General features: G+C 30.6%; 1 protein-coding gene across 1 annotated transcript; it reads left to right on the forward strand.

The window, feature by feature from the left end:
• The first annotated feature begins 3,651 nt into the window (after positions 1–3,651).
• Son (Son RNA binding protein) lies at positions 3,652–7,535 on the forward strand. The gene is made up of 10 exons (XM_070650151.1): positions 3,652–3,834; positions 3,897–4,484; positions 4,646–4,997; positions 5,195–5,557; positions 5,623–5,736; positions 5,800–5,936; positions 6,561–6,613; positions 6,681–6,772; positions 6,837–7,061; positions 7,133–7,535. Exons 1-10 carry the CDS (start codon positions 3,674–3,676, stop codon positions 7,244–7,246), a joined length of 2,199 nt encoding a protein of 732 aa, XP_070506252.1. The 5' UTR covers positions 3,652–3,673; the 3' UTR covers positions 7,247–7,535.
• Positions 7,536–14,154: the final 6,619 nt, after the last annotated feature.

Raw genomic sequence — 14,154 nt, forward strand, 5'->3', positions numbered from 1 at the left:
TGAGAAATTTCGTCATAACATGAAGTGTAAAAAAAAATTTAATTTTAACTTCCACCTTCTTTTATTTCGTATATATGCTATTCTCGAATATAATACCATATATTTGTGCATATGGGAGCAGTGAGCAATATGCAAGGTCAATAAAAAATCTATTTGAAAGTTAAACATTTAAACTATCATTTTTCATGATGTGTTGCGAAATGTGTAGCATTACTCTGTATTCTTACACTTTGTTACAGAGTTGTCTTGATAGACATCGATAGTTTTTATGTCGTGAACATTGTGTTGATCATTGCCATATTGACAACACTCTATAGAATGATTGAAAGATCGGTATCTAGTGGGAATCGAACCGACAATACTTACCGACATAGTGGTAATCCGGTTCGGTCTGTTGCCTAACTACTTGACCACAGAGGTCTTGCTCTCGCATTGGCAGATTTGACTATATATGTCTCGTACCTCAGGCTTGACATAGGCATTGCCTTTACCCATCTATGCACTTTTATGTTTTGATGACAGTTACCTGATCGACATCTATGAAATGTTGTCACCTAGGCAATGAGACAAAGGTATACTTAGAACCAAGTGGCAGCCACTTGTCAAATTTGGTTGTTTTCGGATTAGGATTTCTAAATTGGCGCCAAAATATCACTATCAAGACAACCCTGCCATGCTTTGCTTTATATATTTTTCTACTGTTCATTTTTTCCAGTTCGATAATTTTACCCCAAGATTATTATTACTTATTATTGGTGGGAAGTAGTTATAAATCTTTTTGAAGTTGTCATAAATTTACTGTTAATTTCGAAATTTTTTCTTGCTCGCCGTATTTCCGTGAAAAAATTACGAGCTGATTCATTTTGACTGATTTTGTTGTTCACAACTCAAGAACTATGTAAAATGCATTGTGCTGGTTAGTTTCTATTTGTAAAATTGGATGTTGAGCAATGCAAGAGTTGTTATTGAGTTTTAGTTTAATTTAATTAACGAGAACGTCGTTATTGACTATGGATAATTAGCCTGAATTTTTAAACTAGAATATCACCGTTCAATAATAAATAAGCATGCCTTTGTCTGTATTAGTAATCCACGTTCCCTTATCTCATATTACTATGTAGATTTATAATTTGATATCTTTAATATTCAAATATGCTACTGCCATACTCATGTTCCATATAAATTCAAACATGCATAATTTATGATTCATAACTTATGATCTCAGTCATTGTCAGGTTCAACAAACTGCGAATAAGACAGAAACTTGAAATGCAAACCTTGACTAATAAGCTTTCCGATCGTACTTTTTTCTCTAGTAAGTATTAAATGTGATCGATTGATATAAGTGTGTGTTGTATGATTGATGAATGTCAAAGTTAGGGACACATGGTAAATTAATTTTTTTTTCTTGTGGTCATTCAATTAGAGAGCAGAAATTAAATCTTTAATGATATTGAATTTAAGTTTCTAAGGTCAACATTAGACTGAGTGTCAGGTTTGTTTTGGTTTGAGAAGAAAATGTAATTAGAGACGTGACTTGAAAGAAGTTTTTTAAATGAAATGCATGAGATATATTTGAGGTAAACAACTGAGATATGAGTCAGTAATTAAGGAGTGATAGATATCTGATGCTGAATGCTGTTTCTTAAGGTTTATTGATGAAAGTGCTTGGATATGTATGTAATACATACTGTAAACTATGTCAAATTTTTTGTATTTGGTAGTTAATGAGTAGAATTGCTAACATATTTGGTTCTAATGCCGCAAAAAAGCTCTTGCTTCAATTTTTCAAGTAGATCAATACAAATTAATTTGATAATTTTTTTTGGATTAGTCAAGCCAGCAATCTAAAAATTAATAATTAAATTTAAATTAAATACTTTACAGCTTTTTGTCGTTTTAAATGTTTTCCAGTTCTTAACTGTATGCTGTTGAATTATCCTAGATCTAGAAATTCGAGTTTTCCTCATTAAATTTTATATATTCTTATTTTTATGATTTCTGCAACATTGTACAACAATTCACTTTATATTATTTGTCACTTAATAATTAGCTTATCTACTAATAAGAAAGGATTAAGCTAATAAAACTGTGGTAAAACTTATTCAATTAAAATTTTTCAAAGATAACTATTTTTACACCACGCTTTTTTTGCTTCAATTGCAAGGGGTTTTCACTATGATTTCTGCAATTTGTTTTGTATTTCGAATTTGAAATCTCCGTTGAATATTTAATGATTACAATAATCTGCATTGTTCATCTTTTGAAAAGTGTTAATATATTCATAATATTAAAAAGGAAGTAAAATATAATTAACAATGATTTGCTAAAAAATGCCTAGTTTGACAGCAAAGAAAAAAAATTATATTTGTATGACATGTCTAGACATTATTATTATATCCGAAAACGTTTGATTAGCTGAGTTGCCCTTTTTACATGGACTTGATCTCTATGTATGGCAACAATATACAGATTGTACCATCAACGTTCATTTGAATTCAATTTTTGCAAATCCTTTCTTTCTTTTGTTCATTGATTATCGACTTATCGACCTAAACTTCATAAAAATAATTATCCGGATTTCAATGAGTCATATAAATTCCATACAGGGAAGTCAATACGAATGTCTAGAGAATTATGAATATAAGGATAATTACGCAACATGGCTGTGCTTGAGCCAATCCCATATATGCCAAAATATTACGTTTTTAAAGTATATCATCTGATTTTGAACTTATTGTTTATAATTGGAATTGAAAAAATTAAAAAGAAGTTCGATAGCCTCAATTGAGAGACCTAATCATGATATGAGTTCCATAAACGTGTCAGCACATAAAACATAATATTTATTTGGTGACAGTTGCATAAATGTAATGCGATTAGGTCCATATTTTTGGACTTTAAATAAAATATGACAAAAAATTAAATAAATTCGATCAATAAAGGATAAAATATGAAATCATACACACTTCACGGGATTACGGTCTGTTAATTCAATATTTTTTACAATCTGTTGTATTCAACTTTTTGTTAACTTTTATAATTTAATAATTATTGTTTCTCGATTATTGTATTTTTAATTGTTTCATTTTAATCAAATTGTGCCGGCTTCAATCTTGTGTTCTACCATGTCAATACTTAATTTATAAAACACATATGGATAGAACTCTAACCAGTTAAATCCTATGCTATGAATATAAACATTCTGTGCAGAATAAAAGTGTGAAAAATCAACAATAATGAATAGAATGGATTAAAAATAAATTTGTTAAAAAACAACTGTTGAAAATAAGCTAATTAAAAATTATTTCATGTTTAGGTCATCAAACGCTGTGATCCCTCTGTGAGAACTGTGTAATCGATTTGGTATGCATATTAAGAATGATTTTTAAACTTTGTAATTGTTTTAAAAATTCTTTAAATAATGAATTAGAAAGCTTTGACATTTAATTAATTAATGTTTGATTAAAAGCAATTTAAATTTCTTATTATTGTTTATTCTTAAACTGCAATTTTCATTAAAAATCCGTCAAAACATTAAAATCCTGAAACTTGAAAAAATAACGAAATTTTATTTTTCAAATCACCAAAAAAATTTTGTTCCCCTGACATTCCCCTTTGTTTTTGTTTTGATACGTGCGTTGTTCCCCTTAATCAAAATTGAGTGCGAAAAATGGAAGAGGAGACAAAAATTGATCTAAATATTAAAATTAAGCAGGAAAAGCTATCTCCAGAGCGTAAACCAACAGAAAACGAAGAGGATGAACTTGATAAGATATTAAATTCAAAGATATTCAGTGAGACTGACGAGAAGAAAGATCTCGAACCAGCAAAGTATGTCAGAAGTTGTTTGTTATTATTGTGAAATTAATTAATGTATAATATTTAATTTTCAGAACAAGTGATGAGCTTTTACAAGAGCTATTTGGTGTAATTGGCTATTCCGGTGTTGATGTAAATGAAATATTCAATGATAGTGATAAGAAAAAGAAAAAGAAGAAAAAACGTAAACATGACGATTCTGAGGACGAAAAATCCAGTAAGAAGTCCAAAAAATCTAAAAAGGAAAAGAAAATCAAAAAGGAAAGCGACCGTGACAAAAAGGATGAATCCAAGAAGATAAAAAAGGAAAAAGAAGAAATTACAGAGCGACGGGAAGTGTCAATTGTCATTAAAGATACAAAATATAAATCAGAAGTGAAAAAACCTAGCAGGAGCAGTTCGAAACATAAAGATAAAGACAAGAGTAAAGACGATAAGAAGCGAAAAGAGCGCAGCAGTAAGGATGAGAAGAAAAGAGAAAGAAGACGTAGCGAGAAGGAGTCATCAGATATTTCACTTTCCGACGAAGAAACATATCGGAAGCATTATGAGTATCACATGAGTTCACGGTGGGATAAAGAGTCAAGAGACAACAGAAACATTCGAGACTGGGATCGCGATAAGAGACGATACGACAGAAGCAGAGACAGTCGGGATAGATAGTAAGTATAATTTATTTTATTCCGTTTTTGTCAATCTTCAAATTTCCGAGTTTGCAGCATAAATTATGTTGTACATATCTTGAATCTTATTTTTAAGCCATTTTTGACAGTCCCAGTACTCTAGTATGCAAATTTATGTTTACGACAATTTATTTTCACAGTTCACGACATTATCGACATTCAAGGTCTAGATCGCGTTCAAGTCGAGGACATACGCCGATTGATAAGAAGAGACTGTTAGAAATTGCTAGAAAAAATGCCATTTCTATGCTTAAAAGTGGCACTTTGCCTCGAATCAGTTCAAATGCAAAGGAAAAGTTGATGGCTAAAATTAGACACGGTGGAAAAACCATTGAGGAACTCACAAATTATTGTAAGAAGCTATCGAGGGCAGAGGATATTGGAGAATTATCAGACTTGTCAGACAGTGAAATTGACGGAGAAGGACAACCGAGAGCATTTCATCATCCTTTTGAAGTTAAGGATCGAGGTCCAATCGTGATGAACATTAAGGTAAATAAGTTGCTATAAAAATAACGGTTTTGTAAAATTTGAAATCAAAAACCTTACAAATTACATTAAATGTTTAAAACCCTACAAATTAAATGAAAATTCAAAACATTTGTAAGGTTCTGATATAAATTTATTGAAAATTGATTCAGTTGATTCATTCTGTAACTTCTGTGCTAATTTCTCGTCTATTCCTTTAGAATTCAATTCCAATAGCGCCAAAACCAGCAAGTGAACTAAAAGCAATCATGGCACAATTTCCAGTTTCATCAGGAAAACAGCATCAACAAGTAGAAAATACATGGGTTCCAGTAACCACATCAACAGTTGCAACTGTATCAAATACAACAACTTCAACAACATCGTCAAGCACAACAGCAACAAAACAGATTATGACCCTTCAAAAACAAATTCAAGAACAATTGCCAGAATTAGCAAAACCAAAGCCACTTCCACCGCCACCAGCACCACCATTAAATCCCGTACTAAGTAGACCGTATGACTGGAAAAGTGATGATCATTACTGTAAAACTATTTTTCCTACTTTAGCACCGCCACCAGAGGTAAAATTTAATACCTTTATAAGCACAATGTGAAGTTTTTCATGTTGATTTTATTTATTTTCTAGCCAAATTGCGATGTTTCGGAAATTATATCACAGCGACTGAATGCTATGAGGAAACTTCAGGAGAATCCACACGATGTTGAAGCATCAAAAACTCTTTATGAAACTCAACAAAATGTAAATTACGACATTAAATTTCTCGAAAATGTTCATAAATGATTAATTTTTTGATTCTTACAGATGTCTGCATGGGCAGCATCAAAAGTTACACCTGGACAATTTCTTGGAACTACAGAAGTCAGAGTGTTGTCTCAAAAGGAGCTTTCGTCTGGAAATCAAGCGTGGGCTAAGAAAAATCAATTAATTGAGACTGTTCCGTAAGTGAATTTATTTGCTATTTTGCTTTGATTTTGTGGTTCAATGATTGGTTTCATGAATGATTGGTTGGCTTGTTGATTGATTGAATTTGGAACGAAAATAATTTGATAAGTGAAAAAAAATTGAAATAGTCTCAATAATGTCGTAACTTATGTCAGAAGAAATAACAGTTTTAACGGATTTGTAGATTTTGAATTTTACCGGCTTCAAAACTTTGAATTTTGGAGTTCAAAATTTGAACTTTTCGAGTTTTTAGAGTAAAATTTCAAATCCAAATCAACCGTTTTTTTCCAGCAGATTATTCTACTTATCATCCAATAAATGTCAGTTCCTTCCCATAAAAATATGCGTTCCAATCATAAATCATACATTATTCTATCCACTAAGTTGTAATTTCCATAAAAGAATTAAAGTTCATGATAAATTTTGTGCTCGTGGCATTTATGATGATGTTGTTGATTTGCTGTTTATGGTTAACTAAGTACCAGATATATTCATGTTTTTTATACTTTGATATCGCAAATGCCGTCCATTAATTATTCGCTTTTTATGAATATATATTAATTTTTTTGTTGAGAATAATTTCATAATTATTTTATTATTTTTTTCTTATCATAATTTAGAGTAAATTCTGGCATGGGCATGCACCTACTTAAAAAGATGGGATGGACGCCTGGTAAGTTAATATGTCTATTAAATTACTTTATGGAAGGAAATTAAATCTTTTTTTATAATTCCAACAGGCGAAGGTTTAGGAAAGGAAAAGAACGGATCTTTAACTCCCTTATTATTGGAATTAAAGCTTGACAAAAGAGGTTTAGAAGCAAATGCAGAAGTAAGAAAGATAATGAAAAGAGTTTAAAGATAGGAAATTTAATTAAATGCGTCATCTTTGTCAGGTATTACGTCAAAATAAAGCAGCACCAGGAAAAGCAAGAGGAGGTGGACGAGCAGGAAGAGGAGGAGGTGGCAATAAACAGCAACCCATTTCAATGGATAGCTTGCAACAAAAACATCCGGTTTCGCTGTTGGGTGAATTGGCGTCGAAACGTCGATGGGGAGCTCCGAATTATCAACTTGTAAGCGAAGTTGGACCGCCGCATGCGAAAAATTTCATATTTAAGGTAAAGTCAATATTAACACAATTTATTTGTTTGCATTTAAATTAAATTTATTCATTTTTTGTCGACAATAGGTCTTGTTGAATGGAAATGCTTATACATGTCCAACACCATCGAATAATAAAAAAGAGGGAAAATCAGCAGTGGCGAAATTCTGCTTACAAGAATTGGGAATATTGCCATCTTAAGGCTATAATAATATTTTATAGTCAAATCGTTATGAATTCACAGATCAAATATCAAGAAAGAATGAAAATAATAATATGAAGAACGTATTTATGGCAAAATTTTCGAAAGAATCGTTCATTTATTATGATTATATGTTGCCGGAAAGTTAAACGGTAACATTTTTTATAATAAAATATGAAATGTAAATATTTCATTAATTTATTTTAGAGACTCTTGATTTTCGGCGGTAATGAAATGCGACTTTCGTTTTGCTGAAAATTAAACTTTTAATTTGTGGCTCAAAATAATGAATTTTATATTTAAAAACTTAACGGTTTTTTAATATTCAAAATTTAACGGTTTTCGAAAATTCAAAGATTTTGCACAATTTGAACTTTTTTAGTTCAAAATATGATTTAACGGTATTTAAGTTCAAATTTTGAATTTACCAGACTTTGAAGTTCAAAATTTGAATTTAACGATTTTACACTAATTTTGAATTTTAAAATTCCGTTATAACCACAAATGAGTCTCTAAAATGTGTGTTGTGTGGCTTTTGTAATTTATCAATCAATCCAACACACATAAATAATATTAATAATAAATACAAAAATCACACAACACCCACGGATAAGAATGAAACCGCTAATTGAATTTCACGCAATTTATCTGTAAGGTAGCATCTGTGTGTGAACATCCACATGCTGATTAATCCTTAATTCATCTCAATTAAATGCGTGAAATATAATTAATCAAATATTTATTACATTTTTATTTGCGATTCTTTCGAAAGATTTTTCACATTTATTGCTTTTAAAAAAAATCACAAAAATATTCTCTGAAAAATCTCATCGTAAATTATATGATAAATTGACAAATTTGATAGGACGAAGAAGAAGAAGATACATTGTGAGTTATGATAAAAGTTAAGCGAATGTTTAATATTTTTATAAAAAAAAAAAACAGTGAAAAAGCTTAACTCGCTGGAATGAGACGCCCGGAAGCAAGGTATGTTTATAGCATTAAAATTAAATCGTAAAAAGGAAAAAGCTCTGGATAATTCCATTGCCCTTGTCATAATGTTTAATTCACGTGGAAACAAGAAGAAAATTATTGCAAATTGAATTGATTTAGACATTTTTGAAGCATAAATTTTCCCTCCTTAACGGTACTTTGTGCCAAACTCCCCCCTCTTAATTTTTAATTTCAAGTAATGATGTTTTCAGGCAATTTTCTCTGTTCACTCTTTTTGATAAAGTTAAATACTTTATCTTCAAGTACGTTAAATGTGATGTGTGTGTTTATGCTATCTTGAGAAAAAAAGCCTTTAAAACGCTTTCAATCGATTAAATATTCATATTTATTTTAAAATTTTGTTGTTTTTTTTTTTATCCTCTTCACATGTACCTTAATATATATTTTGCAAACAATGTGCAAATATTTTTTTTATTATATTTAGAAAATAATATTCTCTTCTTATCTCGTATGTATTTTTTTTTTTTTGGGTGATTAACATAACCATAACAAACAATGAGGAACTTTTTTTTTAGGTGAACAACATATTTTCCTCGTTTTGTGTTTGAACAGGACTTGAGGGGAATTTGTTGTTGTTGAAATATGATTAAAACGCATTTTTGCTAGAAAATAATCAATTGAAATGATTTGAAAATATAGTTTGAAGAATTTTTAGTTTCTAACGGTTTTTGAAAATTCAAAAATTGAGAGCTTTAGGTTCAAAAATCGGTTTTTCAAATCTTTGAACTTTTTAAAGATCAAAAATTGATTAACGGTGTTTTAAAATTTAAATTTTTGAACTTAAATTTTTGAAATTTACAAAATTTTAAAGTTCAAAAATTGAGCTTTCTGTTCAAACTGTGCAAAAACACATGGTTTACAATTTTCTGTTGAAAAATTTTTGTTAAAACTTTAAACCATTACTTGTTCAGTAAATTAAAGTTTTCTGTAGTTAGATTTGTGAAAAAGAACAATGAAGTTTAATTCTTTTCACGGAGCTTTTTGTTCAAAATTTGAACAAGTAATGGTTTAAAATATTATTTGGTTCTAAAAAAATTTCAAAATTTTCATCATGATTGACACAAAAATTTGAGAACTTTCAGTTTAAATTTTTTGAATTTTTTACATCAAAGATTTTTTTTTCATACATTTTAGTCTCTGCTTTTGGTTGAAAACTTGAGTTTTCAGTTCAAATTTTGAACTTTCAGTTCATAAATTTGAACTTTTGTTCAAAAAACTTTTAATCATTTGAACTTTTGTTCAAAAATTTAAAATTATTGATTAACCGTTTTTTGAAATTTAAATTTGAACTTTTTAAAGCTAAATTCAAAAGTTTTGAAAATTTAATACTTGAAAACCGTTAATTTACTACTAATTCAAACTTATTCTCAAATATTTATATTGATGCCAAATATATGTTAGCTACTCAGCCAACCAGGCTTACTTAGTAAACCTATAAGAAACCCTTTCAGCAAAAATGCGTCAAAAAATATAATAACCGCCAACATAAATGAACGCAAAAAATGAGATTTTTCAGAGAAATATTTTTTCCCCATTTTTCTTACCTATTCAATTATAATTTGATACATATTAAGTGCATATATAATTTTCCTCTAACACATTCATCTACGTTCCCTCTAGCAATAAATCTGTAACATACAAAAAAAACATTTTTTAACGAAATAAAAAAAAAAAAAGTTTCATGATAATACAAAAGAAAACTGAGCAAACAGACTTTATATGTTGTATATTTAGTAAATTTTGTCTTTTGTCATTCAAATTTTTCTTTTTTTATGCTGTCGTCGACTCGTGAAAGGAAAACTTTTTCTTCTTATTCTCATGTACATTAAAAACATGTGGAACTTGAAGAAAAAGCGGAAAAAATCAGTGACAATAAAGTTCGAATCATGCTGGTGACTTACTTTTATTTCTTTTTTCTAAGAATTTGTTCCCTCCTACGAATGTTCATTTAAAAACTTTTTTTTCTTTTTTTTCATACTCAGTCGGATGTAAAATGTCTTATTTAAAGGTTTAAAATTTTCCCCATTATGCGTCTATATATGAGAAAAAATAAAAAGAAAGTTCACATCAAGTATGTCGAATCTTTTGTCAGTTCAAAAATACTTTTAATGTATTTACCGGAAAACGAGCTGACTCTTGTCACATCCTTGCTTTCTTCCGACGCTTGTCTATCGTTGTGAACATGGTGAAAGTATTTTTAAGCGTAATTTATGATGACATTAGCCGTGTTTTGTCTGTTTTTCCGATTATACGGCTGCTTTTGGAATTACTTAATGGAAATTAGTCAAATCATGAATTTTCGACTGCTAGAACTGTCTAAAATAGCAATTAATCAGTTTAAACCGATTTAAACGACTTTAGAAAATTTAAATTATTATTGACCGTTATTTTTTGAACTTTATTTTCAAAACTGTACTTTTTAAATAATTTTTGACCGTTATCACCACGTTTTTTCTTAAAATGCATATTTTTCCAATTTTCCTCATCATCTCAATTTTCTTCTCAAACGACATGAACATTTTCAAACATAGCAGACAATTGCGCTTCCATAAGTCACAACCCATCACTGTCTCTACCAATTTTTCATAAGACTAGCTGAAAAAAAAGTTTATATTGTTTTTCTTGACTTTTCTGATGCTTAAATCGCTTTTTTTCTTTGCGTTCTATCAATGATATTTCTGTGTCTGTTTATGTCGAATCATAGCTTGATATGGCAGATAAATCCGGGGATTTGTCGATGATTTGCAAAATGACTGGTAACTGTTCGAATGATATATCAACGAAATCAATAAATTGGATGTCTATTTATTGTTTTTTTCTTTGTGTTGGAACCAACATTAGATTTGGGTATGGATTATGACGTAATTTGAGCATTTTCTGCTGATGCTTCCAAGAACATTGGAAATGCTTTGTAAACAAACCTTTGTATGTGTTAGTGCGTGAATTTTTAGAAATTTGCAATTAACTAAATGTGAGTATTAAATTTTAAAGCATGTTTGTTAAACACTTCAGCACTGATCTTGGGTATTCAAATAAGAAAATTAATTGTCGAATTTTTTGAGGAAATTGAATCGAAAAAGGTGAGAATTTTAAACTTTGTGTTAAATAAAGTATGGACAGTAATTTGAGCACTTACTCCAACCGAAAGACGTGCTGTTTCTTCTTAGAAAGGACTAAGTTGAAGATTTTTTTATGATTTTCTTTTGTCGTTGATTGCCTGTTTCTATTAAAGTTGCTATGGCTTTGTATCTTTTGATTCTTAAGCGTCAAAGATTCAGCTGTACCGAGGATTATAGCTGTTAAATTGGATATAAACAGAAGTAATCCTAAATCATTGAGTTGTAATGGACGTCATTTGCAAAATAATCCCTAAATCATGATTAAATTTTTCAAATAGCAAATGCACAGGATCAAAGACATTCACAATACGAACAAATGAATAAACTTCAAATGATTTATGATTGGATTGGTCAATGTACAATGTCCCTTTTGTAAAATGAAAAATACGTCCAGAATACTTATCAAAGGGATAAAAGTTTACGGTTGTGAATACAAAAGAAAAAAAAATCATTTGTTATGATTCATCAGGTCTGCCATCAAAAAAGGGATATTTCAATCATTGTTCCTAGTTTTGTCAAAAGAAAATCATGGGAATGGAAGGGTCAAACTCCAAGTGTCAGGAACTTCAATCCTAAAAGTTTACCAAAATTTATAAACGACTTCTATGACATCAAAACACCCTTTGACTTCTCATATCATACAGATTGTTAATGAATGCTTATCAAATGAGGGATTGTACGATCACCGCATTCATCCGGAAAGCACACGGCGTAGAAAAGACCAAAAATCGGTCCCAGGCTGAATTGACTTTGACCTGAAGCCGGCTTTAATCGAATCTGGATTAGGGTCAGAGTTGAACTTTTCTATCACAACTTGCTCATAAACATAGGATCACAACTACTCTTTTGATGACATTACTACCTGGAGTCTACAAGGGAAGGATATGAACCGCCGTAGCAAAGTTAAGACAGCCAAAAACGAGACAATTCTTAAAATTGGAATATTTTCAAAGTTGGACGACCTTAACCTACAAAAATCTAGATCTGTGCTTTAAATTTGAGATAATTACAATCTGTAACATAGATCTTTAGGGATTAAGCAAATTATCTTAAATCATAATTATTAGTAACAAAGCTAAATCGTAAATAACTGTCAGCAGCACAAGAAAAAGGACTCAATTGTCTATATAATTATTTCTCGTGCTGAAAGGTATTTGTCTCATCTAAAATATAAATCATAAAACAATCCAACAAGCATAAAGTAAATACTTTTATAAAACAAAACAAAAAATAAATTCCTCCCAGCAACTTCAATTCCACGCTAAATAAACATCCATTCGACGAGCTGAAAATCATTACATAAACTTTCATCATTGTTTTGATTAAGTTTCATTTACCATTGAAGCTCGTCGGATGAATGAGTTTACAGAAAACACATAAAAATGGGAATTGTTCTGTAAACTCAGAGACAGAATAAACTGTCTTTTGTGCTATTGCCAACATACTTTATACTATTCAGTTCCATTACGACACGAGCATACTTCAGTTAAGGGAAACAATTATAAGGTTCTATTCAATTCCACAAAGAAAAATTCTTTATGCCTTTTATTCTTACTGGAAAGCCTTCCACCATTATGACAAATTCACAGCTCTTATGCCGCCATTAATATTTTACAATTCAGCATTTTTTTTATTGTTCTTTTTCTTTGCACTGTCATCAAAGTCATATCGTAGCAACATGAAAAATTACTACTTTAATATTTAACATTAAGCATTGAGGGATTGTTCATAAATGATATTTCTCAAATAGTGAGCTTTTAGGATACTAAAAGTGTTTTGTCAAGAATATTTTGTGTCATGCTAAGTCTACAGACTTGATGGAATCTACTCGGTTTCGTCCAAAAATGCAGGATTGCGGATAGGTCTGTAGTCTTGGACAAACTTTAAGGTATAGTCAATAGCTGCTAGATCTGATCATCTAAAATGCATCCCTGTGGTTCTTGTCCGAACCTTAATATCTGCAGTGTGATGAAGCCAAAGTGATTTTGTCCTGAAAACTGACGAACGTACGTAAATCAGGCAGTTGACAGTTCGATATTAAGAAATCAAACAGAGCTTTTTAATCAACACTTGCAAACAGAGTTGACATGTCGGTGACTACATGTGTCACTGATCTACCGAATGACACAGCTGACAGCCGATGTAGAAGACAATTAATATTCGAAGCAGCCCATTACATTGCAAGGAATCGCAAGATTTGAACTTTTGTGAACGCATCTAAAGGAGGCTGATAGTACTTAGCATACAGTGTTGCAATTGACAAGCAGCAATCAGCAACAGTGCCTACTTTAGACATCATCTAAGAGAGGCTATGGATCTCCATTTATATTTACCCCTAGCAAGTAGAAAAACAAATATGTATGAACGTCCTACACTTCAACTTCAAGTGAAAGGAGATGAAAGTCATCACCAATCTTCAGGCTATGGACGTCAAGACATCATGATTGACATCATAATCCAACTCGCCCCTAGTGAATATTCATTTGATAATTATTTCATTCGTATTGCTCCTCAGGTGTCTTCATTTATTTAGATTGCATCAATTTACAGATGATGATGAAGAAAATGGAAACGAAGCAAATAAGAATGAAACACAGGCAGGCGAAGATTGATTTGGTCTCGTTGACATTTGAGACAGGAGTTCATATTGATTGACATATTGAATAAATTGAGATCACATTTAATGGACGACAGTGGACGGAGGGAGATGAGAAAATGATAGGCGTTTAGGGATTTAAGGATGTATTTTTTCATCCGAAATTCACGAGTCATGG

The sequence above is a fragment of the Chironomus tepperi genome, unplaced genomic scaffold (assembly GCF_022539635.2).
Source record: "Chironomus tepperi strain 1889 unplaced genomic scaffold, CSIRO-AGI_Ctep_v1 contig_445, whole genome shotgun sequence".
In the NCBI taxonomy this organism is placed as follows: domain Eukaryota; kingdom Metazoa; phylum Arthropoda; class Insecta; order Diptera; family Chironomidae; genus Chironomus; species Chironomus tepperi.